Source organism: Syngnathus typhle, linkage group LG4 (genome assembly GCF_033458585.1).
Source record: "Syngnathus typhle isolate RoL2023-S1 ecotype Sweden linkage group LG4, RoL_Styp_1.0, whole genome shotgun sequence".
NCBI classification, from domain to species: Eukaryota; Metazoa; Chordata; class Actinopteri; order Syngnathiformes; family Syngnathidae; genus Syngnathus; species Syngnathus typhle.
The window spans coordinates 20,877,835-20,894,289 of record NC_083741.1 but is presented as its reverse complement, the minus strand read 5'-3'; the positions used below and the strand labels follow the sequence as shown (position 1 = coordinate 20,894,289).

General features: G+C 41.9%; 2 protein-coding genes across 3 annotated transcripts in view; both read right to left on the bottom strand.

The window, feature by feature from the left end:
• The window catches only part of LOC133152347 (synaptosomal-associated protein 25-A-like), a 15,263-nt gene extending 3,635 nt beyond the window's left edge, over positions 1-11,628 (bottom strand). The window contains exons 1-5 of the mRNA XM_061275882.1: positions 10,769-11,628; positions 6,019-6,126; positions 4,938-4,979; positions 3,170-3,218; positions 554-671 (exon numbers count right to left, since the gene is read on the bottom strand). Of these exons, the coding sequence (XP_061131866.1) occupies positions 554-671; positions 3,170-3,218; positions 4,938-4,979; positions 6,019-6,090 (281 nt within the window). The 5' untranslated portion in view covers positions 6,091-6,126; positions 10,769-11,628. The remainder of the gene's footprint in view (positions 1-553; positions 672-3,169; positions 3,219-4,937; positions 4,980-6,018; positions 6,127-10,768) is intronic.
• Positions 11,629-12,019: 391 nt separating this feature from the next.
• Positions 12,020-15,350, bottom strand: lrrc28 (leucine rich repeat containing 28). Of its 2 annotated transcripts, none has more exons than XM_061275853.1 (11): positions 15,117-15,350; positions 14,727-14,869; positions 14,304-14,540; positions 14,192-14,232; positions 14,073-14,110; positions 13,846-13,983; positions 13,325-13,531; positions 13,149-13,251; positions 12,799-13,004; positions 12,569-12,728; positions 12,020-12,459 (listed from the first exon to the last, which is right to left on the bottom strand). In XM_061275853.1, exons 3-11 carry the CDS (start codon positions 14,469-14,471, stop codon positions 12,390-12,392), a joined length of 1,131 nt encoding a protein of 376 aa, XP_061131837.1. In that variant the 5' UTR covers positions 14,472-14,540; positions 14,727-14,869; positions 15,117-15,350; the 3' UTR covers positions 12,020-12,389. The 2 variants fall into 2 exon arrangements, with proteins under 2 accessions (XP_061131837.1, XP_061131838.1); XM_061275854.1 differs by having other exon boundaries at positions 12,799-12,974; positions 15,117-15,349.
• Positions 15,351-16,455: the final 1,105 nt, after the last annotated feature.

Here is a 16,455-nt window from a genome sequence, read left to right as displayed (position 1 = left end):
GTTAATATTTAACGGGAGCGAGGCTTTTTTTTGTGTGTTTGGAATTGAGCAAGAGTGCAACAACAAATTCACAAAATGGATTTTGGAGCCCCCAGAGGTGCGCTCCACCTATTGCATCCTAGCATAGTCGGAAAAAAAAAGAAGCATTTTGATGAGAATATTATTTAATAAATTAAAATAATGTCTTAAAATATTTTTTTAAAAACTGTGCCTCAAGTTGACAAATTATTTCTATTTAATAAATAATTAAATATATTTAAAACAAATATTGTTTCTTCAAATGGCCTAAATTGTGATTCTTTTTTTTTTGAGTCAAGACTGCAGCCCTCCATCAAGTGTTTTAGTCCATCCTGTTAACTTTGTAGTTGCAACTTCTTGCTCCATGTGTTTGGAATCGACTTATGAGTTAGGGGAGCAGGTTGAAAAGTGGCAAAATCACCCAGAGTACAAGCGACACATCCATGCATGCGTGCATCATCATCATCATCATCATCATCATCATCATCATCATGCTCTACAGAGCCCAAAGAGGCCGCAGAAGCACACCACCTACTTTTTACACGGACATGAACAAAGACCACAGAACTGTCCTAGATTGTTCAAATTCTTTTCTGCATCCTTCATGTCCTTATTGATCTGGTCCATCCCCTCCTCGATGCGCTCCAGTTGCTCTGATTACCAACACATTGACATTTTCCCAGCAAAAGAGAAGAAGAAGAAAGGAGGAGGAAGGTCGGAGGTTGGGGGGGGGGGGGGATGACAAAAGAGAAGAGACAAAAAAAAAAGAAGACTGTGACAAGAGAGACATCGGACATCACTATCACGAGCATCACTAGCGACATCACCAGCACTGGACAGGGCGGGAGCACGCGGCTCCGAGCCGGTACCTACTTTTTAATACACGGGCATATCAGCCCACAGCACTGGCCTATATCTTTTAAATCTTTCTCGGCCTCCTTCAGGTCTGCGTTGACCTTGTTCATGCCCTCCTCCACGCGATCGAGTTGCTCTGGTGAGGACAAAGGTATGAGAGGCATCGTCATTCACGCCGTTCCCCGGCCGACGCGGGAAGGCCAAGCGGGAGGCGAGCCTAACGCCCGCTCGTGCGCCTGCTGCGTTCTACTTTTATTAGGGGAGAGGAGGGCTCGTCGTGCCGCCAAACCTTAGCGGTCCACCTCGAAATCGATTTGACGAAAAATAAAAAATACTAAAATAATTGATTTGGAAGAAAATCTCGAGTTGAATTTTTTTTTTCTGAATTCAAGATTTTTGGTCGTATTTTTTTTCAAATAAATAAAATGAAGAAATATTTGTGGATTTTTTTTTTCAAAACACAGGAATATTTTTTTTTCCAAATTCAAGATTTTCCGTAGTATTTTTTTTTAAATAAATCAAATTGAAAATTATATTTCAAAAATCTTCTTCCCATTCTACTTTTCACCGACCAGAAGCAAAAGGAGAGCAGACATTGCTTCAAATAATAACCATATCGCTAGCATCACAATTAAAGCTGGCTGCCACTCAAACGGTCGATAGGGCGCCGAGCTATTAAACCTATTTCAAGGTCAGATCGTCATGCCGGTTCTTTAATGGCCGTAGCTGTAATGTCCATTAGTAGAAAGTGACACTTTGTCCTCGAGGAGAAGAAACTCTTTAGGAGACATGGACGTTTTATATTAACAGCTTGTTCACACTGTAGTTAAGAACCCAGCAAGGGTCACAAATGGCACCTCATTCTTCATTTAGGTGTTGTGAATTTTTTGTGGGGAGCTTTTTCATTTTCAAGTCAGTTGCACTTTTAAAATGATCAAAACGAGGAGGGTAAGATTGGAAATATTCCCCTTAAAGGATTTGCAATTTCCTATAAGGAGGCAAAACACTCATTTTGTCTAAATAAATCTCCTAAACTCATTTCAGCGTAATTCATCTGCACCAAGATGGCGCCGAAGCGTTCTTTTTTTTTTCCCAGCTAATAACAGACGATAGATTAAAAAATTCACAAACTCTGGGCGGAGTTTAAGAATTCAGATTCTTTCCATTTCCATGACATCCTATGAGAAACAAAATGTCCTCCATTCCACAAGCGCCATGATACCTTTAAAAACAGGAAACCCGTGTGTGTGTGTGTGCATGTGTGTGTGTGTCAGAGATGACGTCAGAGTCAAGTGCAAGAGGCCAGGGTCCATCAGCCCGTCTCATAACGCTAAAACGGAGGAAGCCATTAGCGTCTCCCCTACCTCCACTGCAGTCAATGACTTATGTAAGTTCACAGTTCTTTTCAAAGGGGGAGGTTCTTTTCAGAGAACCCATCCTTAGCACAGGAGATGTGTTCTGGAGCCGCCAATTTTAGACCCCAAAAGATGATTTGATACATATCTTGATATATTTCAAAGTGGAGAGATTCCATTCGGTTCGATTTGATACGCTCACTTCTTTTACAGCAAAAGATATTTTCCGATTCCAATCTATTTTTGTTACACCAATAGTATGTTTAAAAATTATTCATTTTTTTTTCTAGCTTGAAATGAAAGCAAAGGTTACATTAACATTAAGAAATAACGATGAAAAATATACCGTGTTTTTTTTTTTTAATGAAACAATTCATATCCCTGATATAGTCCAACTTTTATGCTTAAATGTATTCTTGGACATCATTATAAAGGATTTTGTATTTTTTTAACACAACCTAGAAAACACTAGTCTTCTTGGAATAATATAAACACGATAAAATATTATCATCATATTGATTAATGTGATTGATGCTCAATACACGCCAAGCAAAGCAAGAGTTAGCTTATTTTGCCATAGCTTAGCTTAGCAACATGTTCTCAGCAGCATTTAGTAGGAAATATGGTATAATAAAAACATTATGAATTTATTATTCCTGGGAGAATTTGTCAAATTAAACATTTGTTGGGAATGTTGACCAAAAGAGTATCCAAGTAACACAAAAATGAAAATTAGTCAAGTATAAAATCCTACTAAATATTTTACGAGAACAGACTGCTCATAAAAGAAGTTGCAATAGACTGCGTAGAAGCAAGGGCTCTCACTCTGGATTCATTTTAAAAGCAGAGAGCGGTTCCAATTTGCGACAGAAAGGCAGAGCAGACGTGAATTAAAAAAAAAAAAAAATGGAACCTTGGGGACGTTTCCATTGGTAACTCACCTCCCTGCTCGTCCAACATGACAAGAGTCCTGATGCCAGCATCTTTACTCTATCACAGAAGAAGAACAAAGATTATAATCAGAGACTGAACCTCAATATTTGAACTCAATACTTTTCTGGATTAAACTTTCTGGAATTTATTCTCTGGACCAAACTTTCTGAATTAAAAATGATTTTTCTTTTGGAATCACTTCCTTAAACTAAATATATGAAGTGAAATTCAACCATCTGGATTCAACCTTATGCAGATAAACCAGTTGGGCGAAATCTTCCAAAAAGAATGTTCTGGACTAAATTGTCACAGACTGGAGTGGATTCTAGAATAAACTAATAATGAATGTTCTGGAATAAATCTGGAATAAGTACAAACAAGGTGACATGACTAGACTGAATCCAAACTTTCGGGCCTCCAAACTTTTCCAAAGAACTATTTTGTTTTCGTGTTGTGTTCACTGGAGCTTTGTTGACAAAGCAGCAGTCAAGTCTGATTTGCGTAGTTGTTCACACACACACACGCACACACACACACAAGGACATACTTAATTAAACACACACTAAGCTCAACGCAACAACAGCTTCCCACTCCCCGTGAGCTCCTCCCACAGATATTCCGAATTCCGGCTTCACGCATCAACTCTCCTGCAACCGGGCGTCATGTGACCTTCTCGGCGAAACCGCAAGGCACACACACGTCCGCTCGTTGGTGTCACTGATACTCGGATCACTCGCGTTGGCTCCCAAATATTTCTTGATGATTATGAAGAATCAGCGCTTTTTTTTTTTTTTATGGCCGCTTGGAAGTGTGCAAGTGTCACGTCATGACATCATTCGGATCAAATTTTCTATATTGAAGCAAATATTAATTTTTTTCACAGATAATTCATTCGCAGTCATTTGAGTTGATATTTACTGACACTTTGCTTAAGGTGTTATTAAGGCACAGCAGTTGCCCTTGTTCATCTGAATTTTGGAACCCAACAAGGCTTGATGAGGTCACGCTGCAGGAGAGGGAGGCTCTCTCAGCGTTCCGCCATCTTGTCCATTAAAGGTCATGAGCTGGGAGAATTAAAAGGGGGGGGGGGCTGGTCACATTCGTACGAGACAAGGACGCCGACCTCGCAGTCGTACGAGCGGCGCCGACAATTAATGTCCCTGTCTATTAAATCACAAATTGGATCTCGTCAATGACTTTGGAGGAGATGATCTTCAGGCATTGCAAATGTTAAGTGCTGCTGTTTATCATGGAGTGTGCTTCCTGCTGGGATTGCCTGTCGCGTGCTTATTCAATTAGCCTAATCTTCACCCTTGGCCAAAGGCCACGTGGGGCGCTTGGGCACGTGTGACCGACCGCACGGCAGGAACAGGAACGCACTCTTTGCCTCCATCAAAGCATCTTGTGAAGGGAATACGAAGAACAAAGACACGCTTCCCGAGCAAATCGCATGCTCGTTTGTGTTTAACGGGTCTCGAACACGCTCCTCTCCGGCCCTCGAGCCGATTCCCCCCGCGGTCGTCGAGCTGCTGCCAGCCCAATTTATGCAAATGTAGCCGGATGAGCTTGCGTAAGGACAGCTGCTGTTGTCTTATTAAATGAGGACATTATGCACGGCGAGCTATTTTTAAACGTCTCACAAAAGACGACAGACACAAAAGAAAGAGACTAAAAGTGGAAGCTCATCAGGGTGCGTTTGATTTGAGACGTGGTGCAGATTTCTTCTTGAGTGCTGAGGTGGGAAATGATACGATGTACGAGGGTCAGTGAACTCACCTCCTCCACCAGAGACAGCATGCGGCGAGTGCTCTCCAGAGACTGCAACACAACAAGACAATATTAGCATGGTCAACACACTTGTCACGGCATCATTATGATTTAGCCTGTCGCATCTTATCCTTTAATTCTCCAAAGATTCTTTTTCACCCTTTCAAGTGACTTTTGTGTCCTCGCATTTGTTCACTATTCACTCTTTCCTCCATACATCAAGTCGGATTTCCATCCATCCATCCATCCATCCATCCATCCATCCATCCATCCATCCATCCATCCATCCATCCATCCATCCATCCATCCATCCATCCATCCATCCATCCATCCATGCATCCATGCATCCATGCATCCATGCATCCATCATCCATCCATCCATCCATCTCTCCCTCCCTCCCTCCACAAATCAAGGCATCAATCTTCTCCTCCATGCATCCATGCATCCATGCATGCATCCATCCATCTATCCATCCATCCATCCATCCATCCATCCATCCATCCATCTCTCCCTCCCTCCACAAATCAAGGCATCAATCTTCTCATCCATGCATCCATGCATCCATGCATCCCTCCCTCCACAAATCAAGGCATCAGTCCTCTCCTCCTTCCATCAATCCATCTACTCATTCTTGCACCTTTTTATCACTCTATCACTCTATCACTCTATCACTCTATCACTCTATCACTCTATCACTCTATCACTCTATCACTCTATCACTCTATCACTCTATCACTCTATCTATCTATCTATCTATCTATCTATCTATCTATCTATCTATCTATCTATCTATCTATCTATCTATCTATCTATCTATCTATCTATCTATCTATCTATCTATCTATCTATCTATCTATCTATCTATCTATCTATCTATCTATCTATCTATCTATCTATCTATCTATCTATCTATCTATCTATCTATCTATCTATCTATCTATCTATCTATCTATCTATCTTTCCTTCCAATAAGCCTCTCTAAGTCTCTCCGGTTTGCTATGATGTGCTGATGAATATTTAACGAGCTCATTGGAGCCGCTCTATTATTCTGAGCTCCTCTCGGCTCGCCAAGTCATCTCAGCATTTTACCTCGTCGGCTATCTGGTCGGCGCGAGTCTGCAGGTCGGCCAGCTCGTTGCGCATGTCCGCTTCGTCCGCCATGGTGGGTGTTGAACCTTGAACTCAACGACGACGTAACTGGAAGATGAAAAAAAGCAAGATGGTGAGACAAAGCACACCTTGTGGGGAAAAAGAAAAATCGAGATAAGTCTTCATAAATTGGATAGTAGACATGCAAAGGTGACAATGACATTTCAATAGCAACCAAGATAAAAAAATCAATGTTAGCCGCATTAAATACTCTCTGTAGTTGAGTAACAAGAGTTATGAGTGATTTATTATATTATATATATATTTTTTTTATTTCTCTACCCAAGCAAACCAATAAATACATTCATGTTTTACAATAAATATGATCAGATTTATGATAATTAAAAGTTTTGGTTTTCCAGGTTAGGCATCTTTTAAGTATGAAGGTCTGCTCTGTGATGATGTATCTCCACCCATCTCCTCCTCCTTAATAATTCAACACCTGCTTTTTTGCACGCTAGAATATTGATGTCTATATTTTTCATTTCCAACATGGCAAGAGAAGCCAAATATGCTTGATCACAATCGAGTGTCGTTTCAGTTCCTGGGCCGACATCCGTCCGCCCGCTCGCCAACTAATTATTGATCGTGTGATTATCTCGCTGCAGTGGGATGGCTTCCTAGCTGAGGTTTCTTCTTCCAATTTCCTCCGCTGTCGCCTCCTCGTCTCCTTCCCACATTTTAAAAATGGAAACCTGCCGTGTCGCCTCTCAAAACGAACAGCTGAAGTGCAACTGATGAGGCTTTTCCATTTATAATTGATACAGAGCAGGACTACATTTCTACTGTATGATGGCCTATTTAGATGGCTATAACTTGAATGGCAAAGGTCAGCCACCTGGTCTTCATCTTCACAGACATCAAGTCAAGGCCTTAAATGCCGCCGCCGCCGCCGCCGCCGCCCCCTTCTCGCCGCCCAATCAGCTGCTTCGACGGACAGCGGCTGCCGGGCTCAGGAGGATTAAAGTCAGAGCGAGGAAAAGAGGATTTACTCTCACTCTACACTCTCTCTTCCAACGCCATTTCCTCCTTTTGTCTCGACGTAAGCATTCGGGTTCGAGCGTGATCCCAACTTGACACCTGAATTCTCGTACGTTGGCGAACTCTATGATTTGTGCAAAACAATAATTAATGCTGCGGGAAATCTCGAGTGTGAAATAAGAAGGGATGTGAAGGAACAAAAAAAAAAAAGAGCCGAGATGAGCGGGCAATAAATATCACATTTAATACCGTAATAAACCTAAAACCTCTTTTATTATCCCAATAAAACATGTTTCGTCCAGTCATCCGTGGTTCTTGTGGGCCTATTAAGAACGATGCTGTGGATTAGTGAAATTAATTAGTTTGAAGCGGCAGTCAGGCATGGAAAGCCGAAGCTTCATGTTTTGGTTGACGTCGCAATAGCGCGGGTGAAGAACTGTTAACGTGGCGGTTCAAGCACGTGCGCAGCTTGGACATGATTGTCACAAATGAGTCATGATCGTGTGTGTGTGTGTTGCTACTCCATGCTGACCTATAAACAGGAAGCACATGCGTATGTCAGGATGTAAGCAGGCCAGAGAGCATCATAGTAGCCTGGAGCCAAAGGACAAAAAAAAAAATCCAAATGCTGACTCCTTCTACTTGACCACTTTACACACACACGCACACACGTCCAGATACACAAGGTTCAATCAAGGCACGCTGATATGACGAATTGATATCCCAAAAGACTCATTCACTTCTGATCAAGCCATGGCACGAGACCTCAGATCAGCGAGCATCAAAGAATTATCTCTTCCTCTTTTTTTGTTGTTCCTCTGTGTGTTCATTCTATAGAAAAAAATAACTTGGAGATGGAGAGACGGGCTCCACCCTGGACTAGTCGTCAATCAATTTACAGGCAAATTCAAGTCCTCAGTTGACCTAAGAGGCGTATTTTTAGAATAAGGTTGGGGGAAAAAAAAAGCCGGGAATCAAATTCAGCTCGACAGGAACTGGGTGACGTGCTCCAGTCCTGAAATGGATGAAGTTTCAAGATGGCGTCAGCACATGCCTGTGGAGAGGCAAGAAGGAGTCGCCCACAGAGAGAAATGTGCTGGCACAGTGGCGTGTCTAGAAATTGGACTTTTGGGGCTATTTGTGCCAACGAACGTCATCGCAGCATACGCACGTTTTGTCGTTTAATTACACTTGAAGGAAAGATGATGGCGCGGCTCAAACAGTTTGTGTTACTTCCTCTCTTATGTAACGACGACGGCGGGCCTGGAAGGATGCGTCTAGAGATAAGAAGGAAGACAAAGTGCGAGATTGGTACCATTTATACGAGGGATGAGCTCAAGGGGCCATCCATGTCTGGGTTTTAACATCGAGAGGTGAATTCTTTTTTTAACGTAACTGCAAACTATTATTTCAATATTTATTTCAATGTTTAGGCTATTCTTTTTAATGCAACTGCAAACTATGTAAAAGGATTCATTTTGATTAAAAAAACATTATTTCAATATTTATTTCAATATTTATTGATTTATTCAAATTTATGAATTTATCTATTCATTTGAAATAAACAGTATTTTTGATTTATTTTCCTCCACCCGCCCGTTTATTATATTGTATTCATTTATTTAAATTTATGAATTCATCTATTTATTTATTTTATATAAATAATGTTTTTTATTTATTTCCATCCACCCACCTGTTTATTATATATATATATTTTTTTTAAGTCATAATCAACCAATTCTTTAATATAACAAGAGATTTGAAAGTATCTATAATATGTTGTTATCTAATTTAATAAACCTATTGTATTCATTCCACAGGGAAAACCCGGCAACAGAAAAGACTCAATCCCCTCTGTGTTAGAATCTATTAAAACATTTGCCACGGGGTCACGAGAAAGAGGTCATTATTAGAAAAACTGATAACAGATCATTCCAAAGGGAGATGCTGTAAAAAAAAAAAAAATGAGGTGGGCGTGGCTGATGTGGAGAAAAGAAGACATGAGATGGGAGAAGACAGTAGCTGACTCAAAGCAATCATCAGGGGGAGGCCTGCCTGCCTGCCTGCCCGTGGGGGATAATCACTGCAAAGCCCCACTGTCCCATTCACTGAGGATAAAAACCCACTGGATTAATATACGTGTCCACACACGCACACTCACAGACCACTTTCTCTTCTTCTATACATGTGTTGCCTTTTTCTTTCACTTCCAGTCCTCCTCTATATAGGACACTCACTTACGGACATACTTGGACACTTTTCAAAGCCTCAACGGTGAATCTGGTGTGAACCTTTGGCGGGCATTTTGTTAGTGGGCTTTATATTTCATACTAACAATATGAGTGCTATAGGAATCTCAATGGCAAAATGTTTGATTCGAATCCAAATTGGAACTGTCCGCTGTCCTGTCCAGATACACGATCATGCATACACACATAACATTGCTGACAGTATGTGCAAAAATGTCCACGATGCAATGCAAGTTTTTATCAATGGATAAAAAAATTTAAATAGAGACATGCTTCCAGTTCCAACACAGGATCATAACAAGCCGAGTTTTGTTTACACATGCTAGACGTTAGCACAAATTCATATCTGGTTACAATATTGGACTGTTGCAAAGTCAAACTTTTGCTCGAAAGACGCTCTTGGCTAACGGAATCAATTTTAATAGCAGGCTGCCAGAGTGGGCTTTAATGTCAGCTTGAGTTGTTTACATGCTTCAAGCTAACGTTATCTAACCCTTACCAAAACACACAACCAAGCAAGCAAGTCCACAACAGTAACTTAGTGTAATAAATGTTCTTTACATATATATACGTATATACACAGGATTCTATCTATGGCTGACGCTCTGCGTGTCTCGGGATCTTCATTGTTTGTCTCATTGTTCTTCATCTTCATGTTGCGGAAATAGCACTTAATTTTTTCCTCGTTTTGAAAACTAGACAAGCTGATAGGCTAGTTTTGTAAGGCTTGCTTGGGTGGTTTTGTGTCGTGTTAAGGTTATCCAATATTAGCACCAAATTATACGTGCTCTCTTCTAAAATTGCTCTCGAGTTTCCACGTTACTAGAAGAGCTGAGCTTTATTTTTTGGGTTAATGAGGCACTTTAAATGGTGGAGGGTGTATGCTGATTCCCATTTAGCATACGTACGTTGGAATGTGATTAACAAACTGCAAACAGTCACGTTCCGTTGTTAGAGGGTGTGCGCACTTGTGCAACCACGTTAATTGCTGTTTTTCTTTGTTGTTTTTTTAACTTCACCTCTTCATTTGTGTTACACGGTAAAATAAATGTGTTAAATCTTATATTTTGTGGCATATTTGAGATTTGAACTGTTAAAGCAGTAAATTATAAACATTTGTAGGAGTGTTGGGCGTTTATTATTCCCAATATTTGTCCATTTGCGTTAGGTCCCTAATCCTCCCGAATAGGCTGTGACACTCGGAGCTGTCCTCGGTGCTGAAACACGAGCGCCAATACAACTCGGCGATAAACTACAGGAAACACTAGCAATATTCAAATTGTTATGATTAAATCCACGATAAGTCATTTGTGATAAGACACCATTCGTCCCGAAGAGCAAATCAAAGTTGCCCTCTTTCAAGCGTAGTGGCTGAAAATGGCCAGGTAGGTGAAACACAGGAAACCGTAGTAAGAGAGAAGGTAAAAAAAAAGAAAAAAAAAAGAAGAAGCAAGACCTACCTGAGCAGGTCTCCTCCACGCGTCTTTCCTTAACGTGCCGCGATACAGCTCACAGATGTCCGTGCGAGCGTAAGGAAGGGTACATGGACGCGCGCGCGCGCCGTCGTGTAGCGGAAAAACAATGCCGGTTAGGGGTTCCACAAAGTAAAAGGGCGAGAGACAGTTAAAATCTTTGTCATCGTTGTGTTCTCTCATGTTATGTTGGAAAACGTTCGCAATTTAATTCTGAATAATAATACTGAAGAATAAAAAAAAAATAAAAAAAAGGAATATATCACTTTAGCAACATTCGGTGCCAATTCCTTCCGAAACTGTTTAGCACAGTAGCAAGTTAGACATTATTACAAACCCACCTTGTGACACATTACATTTGGTTCCAAGGAGCTGTGATTCCTTATTTTATTTTAATTAGCTCTTATTTTGTACCCACCTAGCTTCCGGCCAGAGAACGCTAGCCTTGGTGACAAAATGGCCGCGCCCACCAACGTCACAAATCATTTTGTTTTTCCTATGAATATTAATGACGACATTCTATTCATTTTAATGGCTGTAGTAACGATAGTTTGAAGCAATATTAGGAGAAAAATCAAAATAACGCAAGTGTGAGAGAAGGAAAGGAGTACTAAGGAAGGAAGTCAGAAGGGAAGGAAGGAGTCAAGTGAGAGAAGAAAGGCAAGGGAGTTAGGAAGGCAATTAAGCCAGAAAAAAATATTGCATGTAATATAAGTACATTTTCTGTACACAGCATTGCGTCTCAGCACGTGCACGTGCACATTCCAAGCCCCAGAACCAAGACACTTGGCTCACGGATGGCGTGTTGAGCGTGGGGGCGGAATGAGCTGTCAATCACATTCCCACCGCCGGTCACTTTGCGGCCGTTTGTCACATCACTTCACACATCAGACTGCTCATCTCCTCCTCGTCATTGCCTGCTTCTTTTCGGGGACAAACAACACAATTTCTGCACGGAAAAAAAAAAACCTGCATTCAAGAAATACCAACAGTATTTTTTTAATGCAGTGAAAAGCTGAGTCCCAAATGCTCACTTTTGTGTCATGACGTGACATTTCACAGCATGTTATCTCCACCAGGCTGAGCAGCATCGCCCCCGCCCGCCCGCCCAGCCAGCCAGCATGACCCACAGGCAGGAAATTACTTGGCCGTTGCATGCTGTATTAACACACACACGCGTGCACACATGCACGGACGAGCACGACTTCCCGTCATAGACATTGACTCACACCCGCTTAAGAACCTTGAACCTCTGGCAAATGTAATATAGACTGAACATCATTATATAATACATTGAAAATATTAAAGGGGGCATTGTTAGCTCAGCTTTATAATAGCTTCAGTGTCATTGTACCGCACGAAACGAACAGACGCAACGCATCCAAAAGACCGATCCAGAGCGGGAGTCTGCCGGGTCGCCTTTACGGTAACTTGTTTTTGCAGATGAAAAAAAAAACATACGGGAAGCTGAAAAGATTTCAAAAAGATTTAAAGCGCTGGTTTACGTCATGTACTATTCTGGACCAATGTGGCCCTGCATGTCCCTTATTCGAGTTGCCAAATAGTCACGCTGTCAACATGGCCGTTCCAGAGTGGGAGGCAAACCACTTCAGCTCTGGAGGTTAAAAGTCCGAAGGCAGCGGCTGGAACAGCAGTAGGCCACAAAACTGACGGTGGTCCTGATGAGATGGACACACACAGGTACGAAAAAAACAATGACGTGTAATTCACGAGATATAGCAATGGATTTTTTCCCCTTTCCGAAATGACAAAGTGGGTTGAACAAACCTGCGGTGCACCGCTGCCAGGGCGGTGTGTCGCAGCGGGAAGAGTTTGGGGTAGATGACTGTGAACATGGCTTGAGTGCAGAGGTGACAGTGACCCAGAGGGAAGTGCAGCAGATCCAGGAGACTCTTCGGCAGTGGAATGGAAGGCGGGAAATTCACATCTGCAAATACGCCGTTTCAATTACGATCCATCTCAATTCGAATTCAGCCTTCAATTAAAAACTTCATCACCTGTGGCATGGTGCCATTGTTGCTGGTAGAGTCGGTGAAGCGTTCTCATGGCCAGCTCCTCCAAGGGGACCACGTTGTCCGCCTCAGAGGCCACCGCTTTAACTTCGGCCGGCAGCCCCAACAGAGCCTCGCTCAGCGCCTCATCCTGGTCGTCGCCCGGCGGAGACGCGCCGCAACTGCGCACGCGGAGGAAATAGGCAACATGTCTGAAAAGTTCCAGGAGTTGCGTCACAAAATCTTTCCCCTTATACTTTGCAAGTGAGCACGTTCCCAATCCAAAAATTGAGCAGTAGTTGTTTATCTTATCAAAACTTACTGCAACAATGAAAAACACAGCAAGGAAATGTTACCCGCTGCATCCGATGACCTTGTTGTACAAGTACGACGGAAGGCCTTTCAGGTCCACATTGTAGTCCACGAACACAAACTGCAGCTCGCGCGAGCCTCCCAGATCTAGAACGCAACAAGGATAAGGACGCGCTAGAGTAGACAAAGCAAAAAAAAAAAAACACGTGATGGCACCCACCGAGCGGGAGGAAGGTGAGGATGTTGGCGGCCATGGAGAGCTGGGTGAGGCGAGCCAGCCGGCAGAGGTGGCGCGGCACGTGGCTCAGCAGGTTGTGGTCGGCACTCAGGTGCTGCAGGGACGAGCAGCGGTGCAGACGGTCGGGGAGCGATGTCAGCAGGTTCATAGACACGTCCAGAGTCTCCAGGAACTGAAGGTCACCGATCTCTTGGGAGACAATGGACATTTTTCAAATGTTGCCCACCAAGGATTCACATGATTGATATGTGTTACGTTAATTAAGCTATTTCCCCTCGAATTGACAAACTAAGATCATTTTTTTTAATTCAGTCTTGTCCAGAAGTAACACTCAGGTTGTAAAACGGAACACTGCTTCCCTCTGCTGGCCTAACATGGTAATGCAGCCAAAAAGTGATACCAGCAAATACTAACTTTGCACAAGTTGCTACAGAAAAAACGTGCAAGAACGTGACAGCGACGTGCTGGAAAAAGATGCCTGAAAGAAAGGCACGGACTCTTACCTGGTGGTAGACTTTTGAGCTGGTTGTTGGACAGTCGCAGGTGTCTCAAAGATCTCAGTCGTCCAATCTCCGGGCAGAGCAGATGCAGGGAGTTGCAGCTCAGGTCCAGTGACTGCAGCCGTGGCAAGTTTCCAATAGCTGGATGCAAAGTTGACTCCATTTAAATGAGCAAAATAACTTCCATGACTAGCTTTTATTTGGGCGGGTTTAACGCAAGGGGGAGTCACCTTCGGGAATAATCACGATGTTGTTGGAATGCAAATATCTAAAAGGAGAAGAAGAAAGGCACACGTGAGAAAGTAATTTATTTCTCTCTAGTATCGTGTATATAAATAAGAATACTCACAGTTCTATTAGATTCGGTAGCTTCTGTGCAAGATTGTCAGGCTAAAAGGAATTTTTTTTAAAGGAAGCATTATGGCATGAACATCACATTTTGAGTGACATCGAGTGCATACCAGCGTGGTGAGCAAGTTCCCCTTCATGTAAAGCCTCTCCAGGAATTGCAAGCCCTCGTCTTTGAGCAGCTCCACGGGGAAATGGTTGAGATTCCTGTAGTTGAGGAAGAGATTCTTGTGGCGCTCCTGCTTGGCCATGAAGATGGCCTCATGGAGCTCACTGGCCATCTTGGAAGAGGACTTTCCTCTTCTGCTGCGTGTACTTCTTCCTTCCTATTCTACTCATCCATTGTCTTTCTGGAGTGAAACAAAATAGAGGAAAAGTGAATTTTTCATGTGATCAGTGTGGTAGAAGATGTAACTAAAGGAATATTAATTTATGTCATGCACTTTGTTGCTGCCGTATATAATGCAATTTTATTTATATGCACGCACAAATTCCTAATCTTTGTTAATCTACAATTTCTACTTTTTCTCCTTTACCTGCCACAGGGACTGCAAATGGAAGATCTCTCGTGAACTATCTGGTACAGATCATCTCTACAAATGACTGAACGAATGGTTCTTCATTGAGCCAAAGCTGTAGAGCCTTAATTTGAACCAGGAAAAACTCTGGTAAATATCATCTGTGCCGGAAAGGTGGGAGAAAAAAATTATTAGACAGCTAAAATCATCCTTTTTTTTAAAAAAACAAAAAGGCCCAGTACTTCATGCAGCACGATACGTGTAAATTTTTAACATTAAACACACGATAATTCGCCGTTTAAAGAGCTACTAGTGACTCATTTAGTCAACGTAACGTTCAAGCTAAGCTAAATTAGCCTCTCTGTCACTAGCACGACGCGGAGGAAAACAACAAAATGTAGAGCTTACCTGAATTGTAACGGGCGTAACATGGTTGTGATACGGTTACCAAAGTCGTAAAAATACGCGAGGGCCTGTGTCAAAGACGTCAAATTAAGCTAGGCTAAAGTAGTTCGCCCGACTGTGAAAAATAATGTGACGTCATTCCCATTCAAATAACAGTTCTCAATTTTTTTCCCTACATTGTTTACTTAAATGTTGGTGTTAGTTATAAGCAACTCACAACACGATTTAATAAAATAATGCTCACATGCTTATTTCTACTCTTTTTATTTACTTTTTATATGATGACGTCACGACTGTCGTCGAACGTTGCGGGCGGATCGCAATGACAGTCAAACCATTTTGATTTGCATACATTTTTATTTATCTTAAATCTCTTGTAGAAAAAAACCCCAATACAAATCGAGAAACATTCTCTTTTTTCCTTCAGTCAATCATCTTCCACCCTCCGGCATACGTTTGCAAACATGTACAAAAAAAAACTCATTCTGACTTTTTGTGAGGAAGGCTGTTGGAAAAATGTACAAAATCAACTTGGCCATGGATGCAAAAAAAATATATATTTTTTTTTTCATCTTGAGGCCATCCAGTGGAGAAATCCCCCTCCCTGATCCGTTATCGCTGTCTGTACTGCATTTAAAACCAAAGTACGAGTCGTACCTGTCTGTCACCATGGCAACAAGTCCCAGAAAAAAGGCCCAGAAAGCCAGTATTTCTTTTGCTGTTTTTCATATTGGGACCCATAATTGAACAAACATGTGGTCCACTCTGACACAGTCCCCTCTGCTAATATTAATAACTTCCCGGAGCAAATGAAATACCTGCCCAAAAGTCTGGCTTCAAAAACTGTTCAGTCACGTATGAATGTGGCTCCACAATGATGAAGATCGAGCATTGTCGTGTTTGTTTTTACGACCAGCGACAGAAACATGGGCAGAAGAAAAGAGCTGAGATGTACTGCCACATCGAAAGGGGAAGGGGGGCGGGGGGGGGGGGGGGCATATAAACAAGATAAAATCCTAATTTACACAAAAAGGATTCAATTAGATAACTCTTTTGAGAAAATGTCAGAATGTAACAATGTTACACAGGAACAAGTCGTAGGACAACAGCATCACGTGCAATATTCATGTTATGTGGCAAAGTCGTAAAGTGACAGTAAAATGAATCATACATTACAAGTCGGAAATGATAAAAGTCATCGATTGAGGAGAACGGTCATTTGTGATATTACAGGAAGAACAATTGGAAATTGAACATGGAAAGAAAAGTCAACAAAGTGACGTTAAAGACAAAATATTATGATACAAAAATTTACCAGAACGATATCAGAGGTTGAACAAGT